General features: G+C 65.6%; 2 protein-coding genes across 5 annotated transcripts; one reads left to right on the top strand and one right to left on the bottom strand.

The window, feature by feature from the left end:
• Positions 1 to 288: 288 nt before the first annotated feature.
• On the bottom strand, positions 289 to 6,914 carry ILK (integrin linked kinase). The gene is made up of 13 exons (XM_061366547.1): positions 6,785 to 6,914; positions 5,565 to 5,664; positions 4,426 to 4,591; positions 3,390 to 3,485; positions 3,199 to 3,295; positions 3,039 to 3,122; positions 2,845 to 2,930; positions 2,481 to 2,590; positions 2,061 to 2,188; positions 1,781 to 1,902; positions 1,604 to 1,703; positions 990 to 1,120; positions 289 to 819 (listed from the first exon to the last, which is right to left on the bottom strand). The coding sequence occupies exons 2-13, from the start codon at positions 5,651 to 5,653 to the stop codon at positions 670 to 672; spliced, it is 1,359 nt and encodes a 452-aa protein (XP_061222531.1). The 5' UTR covers positions 5,654 to 5,664; positions 6,785 to 6,914; the 3' UTR covers positions 289 to 669.
• Positions 6,915 to 7,080: 166 nt separating this feature from the next.
• On the top strand, positions 7,081 to 20,147 carry RRP8 (ribosomal RNA processing 8). Of its 4 annotated transcripts, XM_061366427.1 has the most exons (17): positions 7,081 to 7,269; positions 7,346 to 7,875; positions 7,946 to 8,075; positions 8,303 to 8,409; positions 8,493 to 8,589; positions 11,656 to 11,826; positions 12,561 to 12,860; positions 13,047 to 13,129; positions 13,829 to 13,967; positions 14,407 to 14,541; positions 14,639 to 14,762; positions 14,873 to 15,009; positions 15,560 to 15,673; positions 16,675 to 16,856; positions 17,089 to 17,314; positions 18,271 to 18,481; positions 19,696 to 20,147. In XM_061366427.1, exons 1-17 carry the CDS (start codon positions 7,177 to 7,179, stop codon positions 19,962 to 19,964), a joined length of 3,048 nt encoding a protein of 1,015 aa, XP_061222411.1. In that variant the 5' UTR covers positions 7,081 to 7,176; the 3' UTR covers positions 19,965 to 20,147. The 4 variants fall into 4 exon arrangements, with proteins under 4 accessions (XP_061222411.1, XP_061222419.1, XP_061222427.1 ...); XM_061366435.1 differs by lacking the exon at positions 7,081 to 7,269 and having other exon boundaries at positions 7,843 to 7,875; positions 7,966 to 8,075; XM_061366443.1 differs by lacking the exons at positions 7,081 to 7,269; positions 7,346 to 7,875; positions 7,946 to 8,075; positions 8,303 to 8,409; positions 8,493 to 8,589 and adding an exon at positions 9,789 to 9,946.
• The last annotated feature ends 5 nt before the right edge of the window (positions 20,148 to 20,152 follow it).

Raw genomic sequence — 20,152 nt, 5'->3', positions numbered from 1 at the left:
CCAGTTGCATCCTCTGCCCTTCCCAGGAAGCTTATCCTTGCCTCAGGGGCCTGCAGGGGAGGTGTGGTGGGACTAGGGCTGCCCACATTTCTCCCACCCAAGCATCTCTTGACTCTCCAGAGGATGCTCGGGCCTGTCCCCCATGGGAGGAGGGTGCCCATGGGCCCGCAGCCTCCCTCCCAGCACTGGGGGAGGTTTGGCACAGCCTCAGAGCCCAGACCCTGGGGACTGTTGGCGACCCCTGTCCGTCTCCCACCCTCCCTGTGCCCCAGCGCCTTTCACAGCAGCTTCGTAACAAACGTTTATTGGGGATGCTGGCGGCTTTTCCACGTGCCCTGGGTGGCAAACCAGGGAGTGAAGCGCAAAGCCAGGGTGTGCAGCAGGCAGAGCCCCCTGGCTCCTTGGGAAGAGAGCTCCAGCGCCCTGCCCAGTCCCAGGGCAGCAGAGCCCATGGCCAGGCCTCCTGGCCCGGCTGCCCAGAGCTCTGGGGAGGGCGGAGGTGCTGCAAGTGCCTGGAGCTGGCGGCGTGGCCCCGGCAAGGGCAGTGGTGTCTGTACCGTGTCCGTGGCTGGCGCGGGAGGGGGATGGTCCCTGCTCCCCCGGCACTGGGTCAGAGAAGGCACTTGGGGGTGGTAGGGGAAGCGTGGCAGCGCGGGTGGGCATCGCCCTCTACTTCTCCTGCATCTTCTCCAGGATGGGCACGATCATGTCGAACTTGGGGCGCTTGGCTGGGTCCTCGTTCATGCAGATCTTCATCAGCTTGCAGATGTGCGGGGAGATGCCAGGAGGGATGGTGGGACGCAGCCCCTCCAGAGCCACCTTGAGCAGGGGAAGAGAGGGGCAGGATCCCAAATCTGGGCCCTGCGTGGGGTGGGCAGAGCCCACACCTCTGGGATGGGGGTGGTAATAGGCTCCCTGTCAGTGGATCTTCCTGCCCAAGGGCTGCCTGTTCCTGGCTTATCCCTGCCCTTGCTGAACCCTCTCCTCACCTTCATGCCTATCTCCATGTTGGACAAGTCTGCAAAGGGCACCTCCCGCGTCACCAGCTCCCACAGCAGCACGGCGAAGCTCCACATGTCAGCCGAGCGCCTGTTGATCTCTTCTGGCTTTTTCTGCAGGGCTGCAGGGAACCCAGTGCAGGACTGGCTGGGTCCTGTGCTTGGGCCACAACCACCCCTTGCACTGCTCCACACCTGGGGACTTGGGGCTGGAAACTGCTCATGGGAAAGGACCTGCCAGAGCTGAACATGAGCAGCAACTGCCTGAGAGGAGGATGGAGCCAGGAGGAGCTGGGCTCTGCTCCCAAGGAACAAGGGATGGGACAAGAGGAACCGGCCTCCAGCTGCACCAGGGCAGGGTTAGATGGAGCTGAGGAGCAATTCCTGCCCCAGAGGGTGCTCAGGCATTGGAACAGGCTGCCCAGGGCAGGGCTGCAGGCACCGGCCCTGCAAGGGTTCACACCCTGTGGAGACGAGGCCTCAGTGCCATGGGGCAGTGGTGGCCTTGGCAGTGCTGGGAGCGGTTGCACTGGATGACTCCTTCCCAGCCCAGCTGGTTCTGTGGCTCTGTGAGGAAGGGCCAGGGGGTGATGCCAGGCACTCACCTTCAGGTGCCACCCAGGCGGGCGCGTACATCCTGCCCGGGCACTGGAAGGAGAACTTGACGTCGGCCATGCTGATCCGCGCCGTCATGTCCTCGTCGATCTGGGGGGACACTGGTGAGGGGGAGCCCTGCCCGTGCCTACGGGGGTCGGGCTGCAGTGCGTGACCCCGGCACTCACCATGATGCTGCGGCTGTTGAGGTGGTGGCGCGGGATGAGCGGCTCCAGCGTGTGCAGGAAGGCCATGCCCCGCGCAATGTCAAAGGCAAATTTCACCGCCTGCATCTGGTCCACCACAAAGTCTGCAGGAGGGAGGAGGTGACAGCTCATGGGGAGAGGACCTGGGACATGGACCCAGCTCGCCCTGCGCTGGGGCTGGAGCTGGAGAGACCCTAAACACACCAGAGAGACGGGGAGACCGGCTGCAGCCGCCAGTGCTGTGACTCCTGTGGGCACTCACTTGTCCCCTCGTGCAACACATTGTAGAGGGACCCGTAGGGCATCCAGTGGCTGATGATGATGGGATGTGGCGCTGGGGGGGCCTGGCAGGCGCCCAGCACCGGTAACACATTGGGGTGAGAGAAGATCCTGCAAGAGAATCAGAGACTCAACCAGGTTGGGAAAGAGCTTCAGACTCATCCAGTCCAACCACTCCCCAGCGCTGCCAAGGCCACCACTAACCCATGGCAGGGACGGTGCCTGCAGCCCTGCCTTGGGCAGCCTGTTCCAATGCCTGAGCACCCTTTGGGGGGCAAGCACCAGCCCTGAGGGTGGCAGGTGCTCCCCACAGCCCCCCTGCACCGCTCCTGTGCCACGTCCTGCCCATGTCGAGCCCTGCCCCAAGCGCCGCTGCCCCGGGGCAGACGAGGCTGGTGCTCACCGCAGCTTCGGGTATTCCTCGTTGAAATCTCGGCTCTTGCGAGTTGTCCAGTCCCGAATTTTGAGCATTTTGATGATGATGTCGTTGCCCTGCCAGCGCCCCTTCCACAGCTGCAGGGACCAGAGGAGACAGTGGAGACACCGCTGCGAGAGCAACCCGCGGCCCCCGAGCGCCTCCCGCCCCTTCATGGGACTATGGGGTCCTCAGTGCCATGAGGTGACAGTGATACAGCATGAGAGCAGCGCCTGGCCAGCCCCGAGCCTGGCTCTGGGACCCCCTGAGGCATCCATGCCCACCCCTGCTGGGCGCAGGGATAGAGCAGGAGCAGGGCTCTGCTGCAGGCAGCGCTCCCCCAGCCACCCACCTCCCCTGACTGGTTCTCATTGAGTTTCTGGCTCAGGATGAGCTGCTTGAAGTCGATTCCAGCGAGTTTGTTGAGAGTCCCGTTCCCTGGGGGAAAAGGAGGGGATGGAGCCTGCGGGCGTGGGACCTTCCCCCCCCCCCTCCCGGCACTGCCCCGGGAGCACAGCCCTGCCCAGCGGAGGGCTCTGGCCTTACTGGGGCGCGTGCGTGTGGTGCCCTTCCAGAAGGTGTCCTTGTAGGGGATCTTGGTGAGGCTCTGCCCCAGCTTCTCAGCGCGCTCTGCAGGGGACAAGGGGTGGGCAGCGCTGCCGGCGCAGGGCACAGAGGCTGCCGCGCCGTGCTGGGCACCTCCTACCTCTCAAGACCTCCCTCAGCGGAGGCTTGGCTTTGTCCATGGGCGTCTCACCGTACTTGTTGGCGATGCTGACCAAAGCCCCGTTGCCCACCAGGTCCTGAGGGAGCAGGAAGCGAGCGTCAGCATTTGCCACACTGAGCCTCCTGCCTCATTGCCCCCTTCCCCACCCGTGTTGGAGCGTTTCCACTCACCTCCGCCACTGGGTCATGGCCCCAGAAGCAGGCGTAGTGCAGCGGCGTGTTCCCGTGCTCGTTCACAGCATTGATGTCTGCTTTGAACTGGATCAGCTGGGGCAGGAGGACAGTTCCTGTCAATCAAGAGCAGGGCCCCCCCCAGCACCAGGCCCTGCAGCAGCACCGGCACATCACCTGCTCTGGCACTGGCCAGGTGTGGGGCTGGGAGCAAGCTGAGGGTGAGCAGGGGCTTCTGTGGGGAAGGTGAAGGAGCTCAGGTGTGGGGATACAGCAACTTCATGGCAAGGAACCCAGGAGGTGACAATGGGGAGAGCCCTGGGTGGACCTGGAGGAAAAGGACCTGGGGATACTGACTGACAGAGCTGAACGTGAGCAGCTTGTGCCCAGGCAGCCCCCAGCATCCTGGCCTGGGTCAGCACCAGTGCAGCAGCAGGGCCAGGGCAGGGATTGTGCCCCTGCACTGGGCACTGGTGAGGCCGCACCTCGGATCCTGTGCTCAGCTCTGGGCCCCTCACTGCAAGAGAGACATTGAGGGGCTGGAGCGGGGCCAGAGAAGGGAATGGAGCTGGTGCAGGGCCTGGAGCACAGGGGTGATGGGGAAGGGCTGAGGGACCTGGGGGGTTCAGATGGAGAAGAGAAGGCTCAGGGGGGACCTGATGGCTGCCTCCAAGTGCCTGAGAGGAGGATGGAGCCAGGAGGGGCTGGGCTCTGCTCCCAAGGAACAAGGGATGGGACAAGAGGAACCGGCCTCAAGCTGCACCAGGGCAGGGTTAGATGGAGCTGAGGACCAATTCCTGCCCCAGAGGGTGCTCAGGCATTGGAACAGGCTGCCCAGGGCAGGGCTGCAGGCACCGGCCCTGCAAGGGTTCACACCCTGTGGAGACGAGGCCTCAGTGCCATGGGGCAGTGGTGGCCTTGGCAGTGCTGGGAGCAGTGGCACTGGATGCTCCTGCTCTCAAGCAGCCAGGCTGGTTCTGTGGTTCCCTGTCCCGGAGCCCAGCTCGGTTCCTGGTGCCGCCGGTGCTGCAGGTACCTTCTGCACGATGTCGCGGTGGCCGTGGCTCGCAGCCAGGTGCAGGGGGGTGTCGTCTCCGCGGTTCATGACGTTGATGCGCGCCCCGCGCATGATGAGCATGTCCACCACGTTGGCACGGCCCTCGCGGCAGGCCCAGTGCAGCGGGCTGAAGCCGTGGTCATCCCTGCGGGGGCAGCAGGCACACGGCTCCTCCCGCGCTCTCCCATCCCCACTGGGGCCCCGGAGCTCGAAGCCAAATCCCAGCTTCCCATGAATCACAGACACTGGCAGGAGCCAGAGCCTGGATCCCGCCTCCCCCGGCCCCTCACTCCATCCTGGCCAAGTAAGGGACGAGGAGATCGGCCGGGCCTTAAAAGGAGACCGGGGCCCACAGCAGGGCTGTGGCACCCCCTGCTCCCTCTGCACTGCACCCGACACCCCAACCCCGCAGGGCCCTGGCATACACTGTCCAGGGCTTGGAGCAAGCTGCTCCAGTGGAAGGGGTCCCTCCCGTGGCAGGGGTTGGAGCTGGAGGAGCTTTAAGGTCCCTTCAACCCAACCCAGGCTGGGGTTCTGTGACACAACCAAACACCCCACAAGTGCCCGACATGACCCGCGGGACTGGGGCCCCCAGGAAGGACACAAAAAATGGGGCCACGGGAAGGTCCCTTGTCCAGGATGCGCTGAGGAAGATGCTGCCACGGCCCAGCAGGAACCTGCCTGCCCACAGCGATGGAGGCGTCAGCTCCGAACATGGGAGGTCCTGTGGGAGCCCCGGGAGCAGGAGGACAGACCCGGGGCAGGACACGGGCACGGAACTGATGGGATGGGGGGGAGCGTCCCTCACTGCTCCAGCCCTGCCGTCAACCCGGGGCCCTGCTCCCATGGGAAGCGCTCACCCAGCCCCGTTCCCCACCGCAGGGCCAGGGGGATCCCCCCCGCGCAGCCCCGGCCCCAAATGGCCGGAGGACGAGCGGCCTCGGCCCGTGCCTCAGCGATGCCGTAACTTCCTCCCGGCGGGGAGGAGCTGAATCCCACCCGCTCCCGGGACTCGGAGTGGGGCGGAAGCGAGCCCGAGTCCAGCCCCTGCCCCAGCCCCTGCCCCTGCCCCAGCCCCAGCCCCGGCCCCGGCCCCGGCCCCGGCCCCCTCCGCTCACCCCTGGTTGAGGTCATTCTCGGTGTTGTCCAGCCACAGGCGCACGGCCACCGCGTTGCCCTCCCGGCACTGCGTGAAGATGTCGTCCATTGCGGCTCTCGCTGTGGGGACACGGGGATGTGGGCGCACGGGGCTCGCTGCCCCCTGCCCCGCACACAGCCCAGGACCCGGACACGGCCCCCCCTCGGCTGCGGGGTGCCCCGGGACAGGAGCCTCACGCTCCCTCCTCGGCTCTATGGAACACCGCGGGAGCGCCGCAGGCCGGCACGGAGCCGCCGCCGCAGGGGAAGCTCGGGGCTGCGGTGTCACCAGGAAGCACATTTGGCACCGGGGGCTTATCGCGGGGCACAGCCCCAGCCGGCGGCCGCAGTGCCCGGGGGCGTCCAGCACCACCCCCATGGGATCCCACAGCTCAGGGGCCATCCCGAGCCTGTCTCTGCCCAGCCTGGCTGGATGTGGCACAGCCTCACGCTCGCTGGGACCACAGAGGGCCAGGAGCTCCCCTCAAACCACCGGAGACCGGCAGAGAACACCCGGCTGCAGATTTAACCCCCTGGGGACAGCAGCCCATGACAGCAGCCCTCTGGCAACACCCCGAGCTCCGGCCGTGCCCCATTCCCCTGGGGGTCTGTAGCACCGAGCAGGGACGTGGGGCTGCCCTCAGCGAGTCCCACAGCGAGGGTGCAGGCACGGAGCGAGCCCCATGCCCGCAACAGCCACCCGTGAGGGGTTAAACACGGGCAGGACGGAGCCGGCTGACCCCGGCGAGAGCCCCGGCTGCTGGGTGAGGGATGCAGGAGACAGACGCCGCGATGCTCCAGCACCGACACCAGCGGCGGTGTCATCCTGGCTCAGTGGCTGCGAGGACAGGGGGGCTCTGCCCACATCCCAGCCCCACGTCCTGCGGGTCCTGACAGCCCCAGGGCCGGTGGCTCTGTCCCTTCTCAGTGGGTCCCTGCCCGTCCTCCATGGGTTCAACAGCCTCTGCTCCCTCCACCCCCAACGTCTCCGTGTCCCAGCCCCGCCGCACCGGGGCCCGGCCCAGCCTCATTCCCGAGCCGTCCAACCGCAGCCGCTGCCCGCTCAGCCCCGCACCAGCCCCGCACCAGCCCCGCCCGGCCCTGTCGGCGCCAACGGCGGCCCCGGCGCAGCTCCCTGCCCCCCGCCCCGCACCGGCCCCTCCCTCCCCCCGCCCCGCTCCGCTCCGGTCCCGCCGCTCACCGGCTCCGCTCGCCGAAGGGCGCTGGCTCGCGGGCGCGGGACCGCGCGTGGGCTCCGCCCATGGACGGGCGCCGCAGCGCCCCCTACCGGACGGACGCCGCACAGCCTCCGGGCTCCGCGCCACGGCAAAGGGGCGTGGCGGGAACCGGGGGCGGGAACTGGGTACCGCCACCGAGCACCGGCAGCGGCGAGGCCGGGCACGACGGGCGGGGCGTAGAGCTCGAGGGGCGGGACGTGGAGCTCGGGGGGCGGGGCGAGAGGGGGTCAGGGGGCGGGGCGAGCGGGGCTCAGGGGCCCGGCTGCTGTACCTCCTGGCCGCCTGTGGGCGCTGTTTCCACTGGTGCTGCCGGGGCCGCTCTGGCCCCGCCGGGGGATACACGTGGTCCCGGCCCATGTTCGCGGAGCAAGAGTGGGACGATGGCTGCGAGGGCCCCGCCCGGGCTCTGTCGGGGCCCCGCGGCGCCCCCGAGGGCCCGGGCCGGCCGGTAAGGGCAGCGCGCTCTGGGCCGTCCGGGACCGGTCCCTGGGCGGGAAGAGGTGACTGCAGCCCGCCCTCCGCAGGGCCCCGCGGCGGGGAGGCGGAAGCGGCGGCGGCCGGGGCCTGACGGTGAGACCCTGCAGAGGCGGCGCGGGGCCGGGGAGCGGCGGCGGAGCGCGCAGCGCCCGGACACAGGTACCAGCGCCCGCGGGGCAGCTCCTGGAGCGGGGCCGGGACGCGCACACAGGGCCGGGGAGCGGCCGAGCGCGGAGCCAGCGGAACCTGCGCGGAGGCTGAGCCGGCGGCAGCGGCTGAAGCGGCGCCGGGAGGAGCAGGAGGAGGAGCAGCAGCAGCTCCCTGCGGGCCCGGCGGCACCGGCAGCGGCACCGCTGGGGCGGGCGGCGGCTCTGCGCGCCCGGATGGAGGAGCGGCTGCTGGCCGCCCGGTTCCGGTACATCAACCAGCAGCTCTACACGTCCAGCAGCCGCGAAGCGGCGCAGCTCTTCCGAGACGACCCCGAAGCCTTCCAGATCTACCACCGCGGCTTCACGCAGCAAGTGGGCCGCTGGCCCGAGAACCCGGTGCAGCGCATCGCGTGCGCCCTGCGGCGGCGGTGAGCCAGGGCCGGCGGGCAGCGCTGGGGCCGCTGCGCGGGCAGCGCCCTGACCCCGTCCCACCCCCAGGCCATCCTCGCTCGTGGTAGCGGATTTCGGGTGCGGGGACTGCAAGCTCGCCAAAAGCATCAAGAACAAAGTTCACTGCTTTGACCTGGTGCCGCTCAGCCCGGAGGTCACCGTCTGCGACATGGCCAAGGTGCCCGGGCGGGGATGCTGTGGGGCAGGAGAGGGGAATCAGGGGTCCCCAGGGTCCCTCTCGGGCAACACGTGTCTGTGTGGGGCACTGCAAAACCTCCAGCTCTTCAGAAGCAATGCGCGGCTGAATCCAGGAGCCTGGGATTAGCAGCTTGTGGAAGGGCTGCCCCAGCCCTGTTGCCATCCTCATCTTCTTCCTGGGACGTGCGTCCCGGGAGTGTCCGACAGGTGCCTTTGGCAGACAAGTCAGTGGACGTTGCAGTGTTCTGCCTGGCCCTGATGGGCACCAACCTTCAGGAGATCCTGGAGGAGGCCAACCGGGTGCTGAAGCTGGGGTAAGCAGAGCCAGATGCACTGGGAGGTGCGAGCAGAGCCGGGAGGTGCAATTGCTGCCTCTGAGAGTTGGGGTGTTCCACAGGGGTACCCTGATGGTGGCCGAGGTGGCCAGCCGCTTCGAGGATATGCGAGCCTTCATGAGCGCCATGGCTCAGCTGGGCTTCAAAAGCGTCTCCAAGGTGAATCCTCAGGGGAGCTGGTCTGGGGGTGCTGAGGACTCAGAGCATGTAGGGACTGAGGGCTGGGAGCGTGTTTGGGGGACTTGGGACCCACTGGGGCTGTGGTGTTGGGGGTCAGGGAGAGCTGGGCACACTGGGGGTCATGGTCTGGGCTGGGAGCACTTGGGGCACATGGGGGATGTGGTGCTTAAGGGCTGGAAGGAGGTTTGGGGCACGCAGGGTCTGAAAGGGAGGGGAGTCTGGGCTGGGGTTGTGGCACTCAGGATGCACTGGGATGGGGTACCGGGGTTTGGGCTGGGGTTGGGACACGCTGGGTGCAGTGGGGATGAGATCTGGGGTCTGGGATGGGAGTTGGGGCACTCAGGGGAGGGAGTGCTGGATTTGAGGTGGCACATGGAGGCTTGGGGTGCAGCAGGTGTGGGGTGCTGGGATCTGGGGCAGTGCTGAGCACATCTGGTGCACTGGGGCTGGACAGTGTTGGGCACACGGGGGGCACTGGGGCTGGGCACTGTTGGGCACATGGGGGGCACTGGGGCTGGGCACTGTTGGGCACACGGGGGGCACTGGGGCTGGGCACTGTTGGGCACATGGGGGCACTGGGCCTGGGCACTGTTGGGCACACGGGGGGGGCACTGGGGCTGGGCACTGTTGGGCACACGGGGGGCACTGGGGCTGGGCACTGTTGGGCACATGGGGGGCACTGGGGCTGGGCACTGTTGGGCACACGGGGGGGGCACTGGGGCTGGGCACTGTTGGGCACACGGGGGGGCACTGGGGCTGGGCACTGTTGGGCACACGGGGGGCACTGGGGCTGGGCACTGTTGGGCACACGGGGTGCGCTGCCGCTGTGGGGCCGGTCGGTGCCAGTCTGTGACGCCGCCGCCCCAGGACCTCTCCAGCGCCTTCTTCCACCTGCTCGAGTTCTCCAAGACGGGGTCCCCCCGCGGCCGCCCCGTGCCGGGGCTGCGCCTGCGGCCCTGCCTCTACAAGCGCCGGTAGCTCCGGTCCGGCCCCGCTACCACCAATAAACAGCGTTTTTCCGCGTGGCGTCAGCGTCCCGTGGGCGGGGCAAGGGACGTGTCAACCAATGAGCATGCTGTTTCCGCACGGCGCCTCGGCGAGGTGGGCGCCGTCACCAATAAACGCGCTGTTTCCATGTGACGTCACGGCTGGGTAGGCGGGGGGAAGCGGCGCTTGCGCGGAACGGCCGGGCCTGCGAGGTGGCGGGGCCGGGATGTCGGGGCCGGGCCCCGGTGCGGGGCCGCTGGACATCAACCGCGCGGGCGCCGCGGAGCTGCAGGACGCGCTGCAGGGCATCGGCCGCCGCCGCGCCCGTGGCATCGTGCGCAAGAGAGAGGTGCGGGCAGGCGGGCCGAGGAGCGGGGCGCGGGTGCGGGCGGCCCGGGCGCAGTGACCGGCGCTGCTGCCGCGCCCCGGCCGCGGTGGCATCTCCGGGAGCCCCGAGTGAGCCCGCTCCGGGTGCGCGGCTGGGGCGGAAAGAGCCGCGTCCCGGGTGGGGCGGGCCGGGACAGGGACCGGGACCGGTCGCGAAGGGCCGGAGGCGCGGTCGCTCCGCAGTGCCCGGCCGGATCTGTCACCGGGGGTGACCTGGGCTGGGCGGGACTGGAACGCGTAAAAAGCAGGCGGGACAGGGCCGGGTCCCGGTGCTGGTGTTGGGCAGCGAGGGGGAGACCGGGAGGGGCCGGAGCACGGAGCGGCTGGAGCTGGGCTGGGTTCGGCCAGGCAGGAGGCGGTGGAGCGGGGTCGGGCAAGGGGCTGGGGCACTGGCGGCGTGGCGTGAGTGCTGGAACGGGCTGGGGCAGGGGCTGTCACCGGAGCCGTGCCTCGGGGTTACGCTGAGGGAGCAGCTGCAGGAGGGGTTCGGGGTAATGTGTGGTGGATGCTGGATGGAGCAGCCCTGAGGAGGACTTGGGGTGCTGGGTGAGGAGCACCCCAGCCCCGTGACCCAGCTTCAGTGAGCGCTTGAGCCCAGAACCCCCCCTGTGCTGGGTGCACCCCCAGAGCGTGAGCAGCAGCTCAGGGAGGGGATCCTGCCCCTCTGCTGTGCTCTGGGGAGACCCCCCCTGCAGCCCTGATCCAGCTCTGGGGCAGCAGCACAAGAGGGACCTGGAGCTGTTGGAGCGAGGCCAGAGGAGGCCATGGAGATGCTGCGAGGGCTGGAGCAGCTCTGCTCTGGAGCCAGGCTGAGAGAGCTGGGCTGGGGCAGCCTGGAGAAGAGAAGGCTCCTGAAGGGGAGACCTGAGAGCAGCTCCAGTGCCTAAAGGGGCTGCAGGGAACCTGGAGAGGGGCTTGGGACAAGGGCCTGTAGGGCCAGGCCAAGGGGAATGGCTTGAACCTGCCCGAGGGGAGACTGAGCTGAGCTCTTAGGCAGAAGCTCTTCCCTGTGAGGGTGCTGAGGCGCTGGCACAGGGTGCCCAGAGAAGCTGTGGCTGCCCCATCCCTGGCAGTGCTCAAGGCCAGGTTGGACACAGGGGCTTGGAGCAAGCTGCTCCAGTGGAAGGGGTCCCTGCCTGTGGCAGGGGTTGGGAATGCAGGAGCTTTAAGCTCTCTCCAGCCCAGTCCAGGCTGTGGTTCCATGATGTGGAATGGTCAGACCTTTGCTCTCTGTGTGAGTCATCACGGTGGACGTTCTCTATGCTGGGCCCCTCACCAGCAGTCCCCGTCCCTGCTGGGTTGGTGCCGTGCTCCTGGTCTGCTGCTTCCCTGCTCAGTGGCAGCTCTGGTGCTGTGTCTGGTCCTTGTTTAGGGCGGGGAGCTGGGAGGGATTCCATGGGAAGGTTTGGTTTGGGAGAAAGCATCCCTCCCTTTGGATGGGAGCAGCAGTGAGCACAGGCAGTACAAATGTATCTCCTGTATATGGCATCTCTACTCTCCTGTATATGGCATCTCTACCTTCCTTCTCCTGAAGGCTCAGAAGGAGCTGGTGGTCGCAAGAGGCACAGGCTGGGAGCTCTGAACCAGCAGGAAGGAAACCAGGGGGTGAGCGAGCAGGCCCTGCTGCTCCCCGCGTTTCTCAGCTTTGCCTCGGCTCTTTACTTCTCACAGGAACTGAAAGGCTTCAGCTCCCTGGATGATCTTCTCCTCGTCAAGGGCATCACCACCCGCATTTTGGAGCTCAACAGCCAGCGGATGACTTGCAGGAGGAGACCAAGCAGTGAAGAAGAAGCAAGAGTGAGCCCTGGTCTGCAGGGGGACAATAAAGCTCCTGTACCTCAGGTAGGACAAGAACGTTTGGAGTCATGGAAACAGAGTGAACTGGATTGGGAAAGAGCTTCAGGAGCATCCAGCCCAAGCATCCCCAGCACTGCCAAGGCCACCACTGCCCCATGGCACTGAGGCCTCGTCTCCACAGGGTGTGAACCCTTGCAGGGCCGGTGCCTGCAGCCCTGCCCTGGGCAGCCTGTTCCAATGCCTGAGCACCCTCTGGGACAGGAATTGCTCCTCAGCTCCATCTAACCCTGCCCTGGTGCAGCTTGAGGCCGGTTCCTCTTGTCCCATCCCTTGTTCCTTGGGAGCAGAGCCCAGCCCCTCCTGGCTCCATCCTCCTCTCAGGCACTTGGAGGCAGCCATCAGGTCCCCCCTGAGCCTTCTCTTCTCCATCTGAACCCCCCAGGTCCCTCAGCCCTTCCCCATCACCCTTGGGCTCCAGGCCCTGCACCAGCTCCATTCCATTCTCTGGCGCTGCTCCAGCCCCTCAGTGTCTCTTGCAGTGAGGGGCTCAGAGCTGAACACAGCATACCGGGGGACGTTCGGTCTCGCTGCAGCTGTGGGGCTGGGATGTGGCCTGTCCCTAGAGTGTGTCTGTGACCCCTGGCAACGCCTCAGCTCCAGTCTGTTCCCTGTCCCCATCTCAGGCTCTGCACTGCAGGGGGCAGCTCCTTCACCCCTTGGCCTCAGGGCACCCCTGTAGCAGCACAGCCAGACCTGACCCTGCTCTCCCTCTGCTGCAGGCGGGGGCTGAGGAGGAGGCAGCAGCTGCAGGCGCCTGGGAGCCGGAGCGCGCTGGGAGCGCAGGGCCTGGGCTGGAGGCTGATGGCTCTGGCGGGCACCGGGCCCAGGAGCCGCTCGGCTCCAGGGGCTGCGGGGAGCAGGAGGAGGAGGAGGAGGAAGAGGAGGAGGAGGGGAGCTGCTACAGCGAGGAAGGGGAAGATGGCGGCAACGTCTACTTCTACTACACCATTGGCGAGCGCTGGATCGACTACCTGCAGCGCACGGAGGATGGTGGCCTCCTCCGGCACGTGCGACCGAAGGTGAGCACCCCAGGCTGCAGCTTCACCCCGAAGGCTGGCGCTGGTGGCTGGCGCTGGCACTGGCATGTGCCCTGTGGGGCTATTCTGGGGGTTGGTGACCTCAGCACCTCTGGGCACGCCGCCATGGCGGGTGTTTGGTGAGGAACGTGCGACCCCAGAGGGGTTTGACACGTCTTCTCCTTGCAGATGAAGAGAAAGTCAGAGAACGGCCTCGATGGCAGAGCCCTCTCCCCGGGCAAGAAGCTGCGCAAGGGCTCCGAGTACAGCAGGTGAGATGGGCAGGAAGCACACCTGGCTACCAGAGCCACCCTCAGCCAGCTGGGTGTCCTTCCAGCAGAGCCACCCTCAGCCAGCTGGGTGTCCTTCCAGCAGAGCCACCCTCAGCCAGCTGGGTGTCCTTCCAGCAGAGCCACCCTCAGCCAGCTGGGTGTCCTTCCAGCAGAGCCACCCTCAAACCTCTGGGTGTCCTTCCAGCAGAGCCACCCTCAAACCTCTGGGTGTCCTTCCAGCAGAGCCACCCTCAGCCAGCTGGGTGTCCTTCCAGCAGAGCCACCCTCAGCCAGCTGGGTGTCCTTCCAGCAGAGCCACCCTCAGCCAGCTGGGTGTCCTTCCAGCAGAGCCACCCTCAGCCAGCTGGGTGTCCTTCCAGCAGAGCCACCCTCAGCCAGCTGGGTGTCCTTCCAGCAGAGCCACCCTCAGCCAGCTGGGTGTCCTTCCAGCAGAGCCACCCTCAGCCTGCTGGGTGTCCTTCCAGCAGAGCCACCCTCAAACCTCTGGGTGTCCTTCCAGCAGAGCCACCCTCAGCCAGCTGGGTGTCCTTCCAGCAGAGCCACCCTCAAACCTCTGGGTGTCCTACCAGTGGCAGGAGACCATGCAGGCTCCTGGCTGGTGGGGCTGGGTTGCTCTCTTCTGGGACCCCTTGGCACAGTGTGGCTGTGCTGACGTGGTGTCTCCCTGCTGCGCTGCAGAACACTCGGTCCCTGCACCCCCAGTCCCACCACCACCTTTGGGGACCTGCGCAACGCCAAGGCAGGCCCAGCCCGGCGCCGCCGCATCCCCTCAGTGGCCCCCCCGCCTGAGCTGCAGGACTGGCTCCGCACCTTCCAGGTAGGCTGGTGCCAAAGGGCTCCCACAGGGACACTGGGAGCTGGGGGTTTGGTGGATGTGCAGGAGGGGAGCCAAGCCCTGGGGAGTCCATCAGTGTGGAGCCCTCCTCACTCAGGGGTTTGGGTGGATGTTTGGGGAGGGAGCCCAGGGTGGTGGTGGCCCACCTCCTGCTCTCCTTCAGTCTGGGGGTTGTTGCTTTGTCCACCATCAAGCAACACCCATGTTCTCTTACATGATTCCTGGAGCACCCAGCCCCATCTCTGGCTCTGCTCTGTCTTGAGGTCCAGGTAGCAGAGTCCTGTCCTGCTCCAGTGGCCCCCTAGCCCCTCATGCCCATGCTGGTTGGTGTCTGTGGGGTTGGTGTCTGTGGGGTTGGTGTCTGTGGGGTCGGTGAGGGCTGTCCCGGGTGCAGGCAGCGTGACCCATGTCCTCTCCTCAGCGGTGGAGCGGCCCAGAGAAGCTGCTTGCTCTGGATGAGCTCATCGACCGCTGTGAGCCCTCCCAGATCAAGTACATGATGCAGGTCATTGAGCCCCAGTTCCAGAGAGACTTCATTTCCCTGCTGCCCAAGGAGGTGAGTTTAGGCAAGGGATGCGCTGGGCACCCATCACCAGCCCTAGGAGCCCCCCTGGAGCTCCCGGTGCCCTCTTGACTCGGTGTCCTCTCTGCAGCTGGCACTTTATGTCCTCTCCTTCCTGGAGCCTCGGGACCTGCTCCGTGCTGCCCAGACCTGTCGCTACTGGAGGGTCCTGGCTGAAGACAACCTGCTCTGGAGGGAGAAGTGCCGTGAGGAAGGTAAAGCCTTCATCCGTGCAGCTCCCAGCGTGTGCTCACCTGAGCTCCCACAGGCTGAGGGAATGCCCTGCACGTCCTGTGTCCCATCCTGCTCTGGTTCCCTCCCGCAGGCATCGAGGAGCCCCTGAACCTGCGGAAGCGGCGCCTGCTCAGCCCTGGCTTCATGTACAGCCCCTGGAAATTTGCCTTCATGCGGCAGCACAAGATCGACATGAACTGGCGCAGCGGGGAGCTCCGGGCCCCCAAGGTGGGTGTCTCGGGGTGTCCTGGTGACAGCCAGGCTCCAGAGCTTTCCCGTGCAGGAAGCTGCAGCACGAAGGAAGTAGCAGAGAAACATCCGTGACAGCTGGATGAGAACAACAGCGGGAATTGTGAGAGTGCCTCAGGAAGAGGTGGACAGGTCTGACCTGTCCGGAGGAGGCACCAGCCACAGGCAGCCACCTGGAAATATGTGTGGGAAGCTCTGCAGAGGGATCTGGACAGGCTGGATTGATGGGCCAAGGGGATGAGGCTCAACAAGACAAAGGGCTGGGTCCTGATGGGTCACAACCCCATGGAATGCTCCAGGCCTAGAGCAGGAAAAGGGTCCAGGGGTGCTTTGAAGTCCCTTCCAACCCACATTGTTCTGTGAGTCTGATTTTTAGGTGGCCTGGGACAGAATGGAGGCTCCGAGCTCCAGGTGCCCTGCAGAGCCACAAGGGTCTGGCCGGGTTTTGAAGTCCCTGGGTAGCCCCCAGCAGTAGCCACCAGCTGCCCAGGCCGGGCTCTGAGCCTCACTCCTGGTGTTCCTCACGCAGGTGCTGAAGGGACACGATGACCACGTCATCACCTGCCTGCAGTTCTGTGGCAACCGCATCGTCAGCGGCTCCGATGACAACACCCTCAAAGTGTGGTCGGCTGTGACAGGGGAGGTGAGACCTGGTCCTGCCCAACGGGGGGGCTGGGAGAGGCCTTCTAGTGGGTTTTGTCTGATACAGGTCCTGTACCAGCACCAGAGCAGCAGCAGGGCCAGGGCAGGGATTGTCCCCTTGTGCTGGGCACTGGTGAGGCCGCACCTCGGATCCTGTGCTCAGCTCTGAGCCCCTCACTGCAAGAGAGACATTGAGGGGCTGGAGCGGGGCCAGAGAAGGGAATGGAGCTGGTGCAGGGCCTGGAGCACAGGGGAGATGGGGAAGGGCTGAGGGACCTGGGGGGTTCAGATGGAGAAGAGAAGGCTCAGGGGGGACCTGATGGCTGCCTCCAAGTGCCTGAGAGGAGGATGGAGCCAGGAGGGGCTGGGCTCTGCTCCCAAGGAACAAGGGATGGGACAAGAGGAACCGGCCTCAAGCTGCACCAGGGCAGGGTTAGATGGAGCTGAGGAGCAATTCCTGCCCCAGAGGGTGCTCAGGCATTGGAACAGGCTGCCCAGGGCAGGGCTGCAGGCACCGGCCCTGCAAGGGTTCACACCCTGTGGAGACGAGGCCTCAGTGCCATGGGGCAGTGGTGGCCTTGGCAGTGCTGGGAGCAGTTGCACTGGATGATGTTGAAGCTCTTTCCCAGGCTGGTTGGTTCCATGATTTCTCCTGTCTCTGAGGAGATCTGACAGAGCCTCTGGCTGCAGGAGCTGTCTTCAGCCACCAGTCTGATGGTGCGGTGCCAAATGAGCAAGAGTTGGCTACGCTTGTGCTTTCAGTTCAAGGCAGCAAGTGTGGAGCCTCTTCCTGGAGATGCAGGAAGGGCAGGAAACCCAGCTGGGTTCAGAGGACCATGTCATGGAGAGGACTCTGGTGGGGTCTGGTGCAGGGAGTGGATCACTGAGGGATGAACCTCACAGATGCTGTGCCGGGGGGGGGGGTGTGTCCTGTGCTCTGCTGCTCCTTTGCCACATCGTGGAGCCTTTCCCAAGGCAGTGTCCCCATCCCGCCCCTCGCAGTGTGTGCAGACCCTGGTGGGTCACACCGGTGGAGTGTGGTCATCGCAGATGAGGGACAGCGTCGTCATCAGCGGCTCCACGGACCGGACCCTCAAAGTGTGGAACGCGGACACGGGCGAGTGCGTGCACACGCTCTATGGGCACACGTCTACCGTGCGCTGCATGCACCTGCATGGCAACAGGTACGGGAAGGGGGGTACAGCTGCCTGCTCTGCTGGGAGGGCTTTAAGGCCCCTCCAACCCAAACCAGTCCCCAGCTCTGTGATGTGGGGCTGGGCTGGGCTGGGCTGTGGGCACAGAGATGGGTCTGTGGCTGTGTGGGAAGCGGTTGCCCTCGGGAGGAAAAGCTGCTCCTCGGGGTTGTCTCCATCGCCCGAGGTCAGATGTGGTTGTGCTCCGTGTCCGTGCCCACAGGGTGGTGAGCGGCTCTCGGGACGCGACGCTGCGCCTGTGGGACATTGAGACAGGGCAGTGCCTGCACGTGCTCATGGGGCACGTGGCTGCCGTGCGCTGCGTGCAGTACGATGGGCACAAGGTGGTGAGCGGCGCTTACGACTACACAGTGAAGGTGTGGGACCCTGAGAGCGAGAGCTGCACCCACACGCTGCAGGGACACACGAACCGCGTCTACTCCCTGCAGGTAACACCCTGGAGCCTCTGTCCTTCCCACTGGTGGCCCCAGGGACACGTGGGTTTTGTCTCATCCCTGCAGGGGAGGCCCTCTGCCCTGCTCCCTGACACCACACATGCACTGCAGGGGTACACCCTGAGGAGAAGGACTTAGGGTGCTGGGTGAGGAGAAGCTCCCCATGACCCGGCTTCAGTGAGCACTTGAGCCCAGAACCCCCCCTGTGTGCTGGGCTGCACCCGCAGAGCGTGAGCAGCAGCTCAGGGAGGGGATCCTGCCCCTCTGCTGTGCCCTGGAGAGACCCCCCCCTGCAGCCCTGCTCCAGCTCTGGGGCAGCAGCACAAAGGGGACCTGGAGGTGCTGGAGCGAGGCCAGAGGAGGGCACGGAGCTGCTGCGAGGGCTGGAGCAGCTCTGCTCTGGAGCCAGGCTGAGAGAGCTGGGCTGGGGCAGCCTGGAGAAGAGAAGGCTCCTGAAGGGGAGACCTGAGAGCAGCTCCAGTGCCTAAAGGGGCTGCAGGGAACCTGGAGAGGGGCTTGGGACAAGGGCCTGTAGGGCCAGGCCAAGGGGAATGGCTTGAACCTGCCCGAGGGGAGCCTGAGCTGAGCTCTTAGGCAGAAGCTCTTCCCTGTGAGGGTGCTGAGGCGCTGGCACAGGGTGCCCAGAGAAGCTGTGGCTGCCCCATCCCTGGCAGTGCTCAAGGCCAGGTTGGACACAGGGGCTTGGAGCAAGCTGCTCCAGTGGAAGGGGTCCCTGCCCGTGGCAGGGGTTGGGAATGGAGGAGCTTTGAGCTCTCTCCAGCCCAACCCAGGCTTGGGTTCTTTGAATAGGCTGCCAGTCACATGTGCACCTGGATTAGCTGCAGGGGACACAAGGGTGTCTCTCAAGCAGCTGTGCCCTGTCCCTGAGCTCAGGCTGGTTTTGCCCCTTCCCCTGGCTCAGCCTATGCTGACTGTGTCTCTCTGGGCAGTTCGATGGGACGCACATTGTGAGCGGCTCCCTGGACACATCCATCCGCGTGTGGGACGTGGAGAGCGGGAACTGTCTGCACACCCTCATGGGGCACCAGTCGCTCACCAGCGGCATGGAGCTGCGGGACAACATCCTCGTGTCCGGCAACGCCGACTCCACTGTCAAGATCTGGGACATCAAGACAGGCCAGTGCCTGCAGACGCTGCAGGGTGAGTGCTGGAACGGGGCAGCTCCTCCTGCTGCGTGCTGGGGACACGTGTGGCTGCCAGGTGGGGCAGGGCAGAGGTTGTCAATGGGGTTCCCAATGGGGTTGTGGTGGGAGCATGGAACTGAGGGATCCCAAAGTCCTAGCACAGGCTGGGGCTGACCGCTAGAGAGCAGTTCAGCCGAGAGAGACCTGAGAGAGTTGATGGATGAGAAGCTAACCATGAGGCAGCAGTGTGACCTTGAGCCAGGAGAGACAGGGATGCATCCAGGGGTGCATCAGAAGTGTGGCAGCAGGTTGAGGGAGCTGATCCTCCCCCTTTCCTTGACGCTGGTGAGGCCACATCTGGAGTCCTGTGTCCAGTGCTGGGCTCCACAGGACAAGAAAGACAAGGAGCTGCTGGAAGGCATCCAGTGGAGGCTACAAGGATGGGCTGGGGTCTGGAGCATCTCTGATGAGGAGACATCTCAGAACTGAAAGGCGAGATTATCTTCTAGGGGAAGGTGTCCTTGCCCATGGGACAGGGCTGGAACTGGATGAAGTTTAAGGTCCCTTCAACCCAAACCACTCTGAGATTCTGTTCTGTGAGAAACTGCCAGAACCGGGCCCATTGAGTCTGGAGAAGAGCAGCCTGAGAGGGGATCTCATCAATGCAGATCAGCACCTCAAAGCTGGGTGCCAAGAAGGTGATGCCAGACTCTTTTCAGTGGTGCCCAGTGACAGGATGAGGAGCAATGGCCATGAACTGAAACACAGGTTTCATAGAATGAATCCTGGAATCCCAGACTGCTTTGTGTTGGAGGGGACCTTAAAGCTCCTCCAGTTCCAATCCCTGCCATGGGCAGGAATACCTTCCACTAAGAGCAGGCTGCTCCTGGCCTTGAGCACTGCCAGGGATGGGGCAGCCACAGCTTCTCTGGGCACCCTGTGCCAGCGCCTCAGCACCCTCACAGGGAGGAGCTTCCTTACATCTGACCTCAATCTCCCCTAAACACGAGGAAGAACAATGTGAGGGAGAACTTCCTTCCACCACGGGTGGCAGAGCCCTGGCGCAGGCTGCACGGGGCTTTGTGGAGTCTCCATCTCAGGCATCCCAAGCCCTCCATGGACACATTCCTGTGCCCTGCTCTGGGCACTGCCCTGGGCTGGGTTGGAGCCGATGATCTCCAGCCGTCCCTGCCACCCCAGCGCTTCTGACTGCAGTCGCTCTGCTCCTAGGGCCCAGCAAGCACCAGAGCGCCGTGACCTGCCTGCAGTTCAGCTCCAAGTTCGTGGTGACCAGCTCGGACGACGGCACCGTCAAGCTCTGGGACCTGAAGACGGGCGAGTTCGTGCGCAACCTGGTGGCGCTGGAGAGCGGCGGCAGCGGCGGCGTCGTGTGGCGCATCCGCGCCTCCAACACGAAGCTGGTTTGTGCCGTGGGCAGCCGCAACGGCACCGAGGAGACCAAGCTGTTGGTGCTGGACTTCGATGTGGACCTCAAGTGAGCCCGGGCAGGCCAGGCCGGGGCCGGGGCCCGCGGGCTGGGCCGGGGCCGGGGCCGGGGCCGGTGGGGCGGGCCCCGCGCAGGCATCTCCTGCCTGAGCCCCCAGGTGTTATTTATATGTGTGGAGGCCGCGGGGGACAGCAGCATGTTTTGTACACACTAATATATCGATTTATTTCTGTAACCAGG

The sequence above is a fragment of the Neopsephotus bourkii genome, unplaced genomic scaffold, assembly GCF_033783945.1.
Source record: "Neopsephotus bourkii isolate Nb327-2 ecotype Australia unplaced genomic scaffold, CSIRO-AGI_Nbou_v1 NB_124, whole genome shotgun sequence".
Classification (NCBI taxonomy): Eukaryota; Metazoa; Chordata; class Aves; order Psittaciformes; family Psittacidae; genus Neopsephotus; species Neopsephotus bourkii.
The sequence above is the reverse complement of the archived record's forward strand: the minus strand, read 5'-3'. Positions and strand labels throughout refer to the sequence as shown.

Coding starts and splice junctions, on each gene's coding strand:
- ILK (XM_061366547.1), bottom strand. CDS start 5,653: ATGGACGACATCTTCACGCAGTGCCGGGAGGGCAACGCGGTGGCCGTG. Junction 3,296..3,389: donor GCCATGACCCAGTGGCGGAG/GTGAGTGGAAAC, acceptor CTGCTCCCTCAG/GACCTGGTGGGCAACGGGGC. Junction 1,121..1,603: donor CGCCTGGGTGGCACCTGAAG/GTGAGTGCCTGG, acceptor GGTTCCCTGCAG/CCCTGCAGAAAAAGCCAGAA.
- RRP8 (XM_061366427.1), top strand. CDS start 7,177: ATGTTCGCGGAGCAAGAGTGGGACGATGGCTGCGAGGGCCCCGCCCGG. Junction 7,876..7,945: donor GCGTGCGCCCTGCGGCGGCG/GTGAGCCAGGGC, acceptor TCCCACCCCCAG/GCCATCCTCGCTCGTGGTAG. Junction 14,763..14,872: donor GGAGAAGTGCCGTGAGGAAG/GTAAAGCCTTCA, acceptor TCCCTCCCGCAG/GCATCGAGGAGCCCCTGAAC.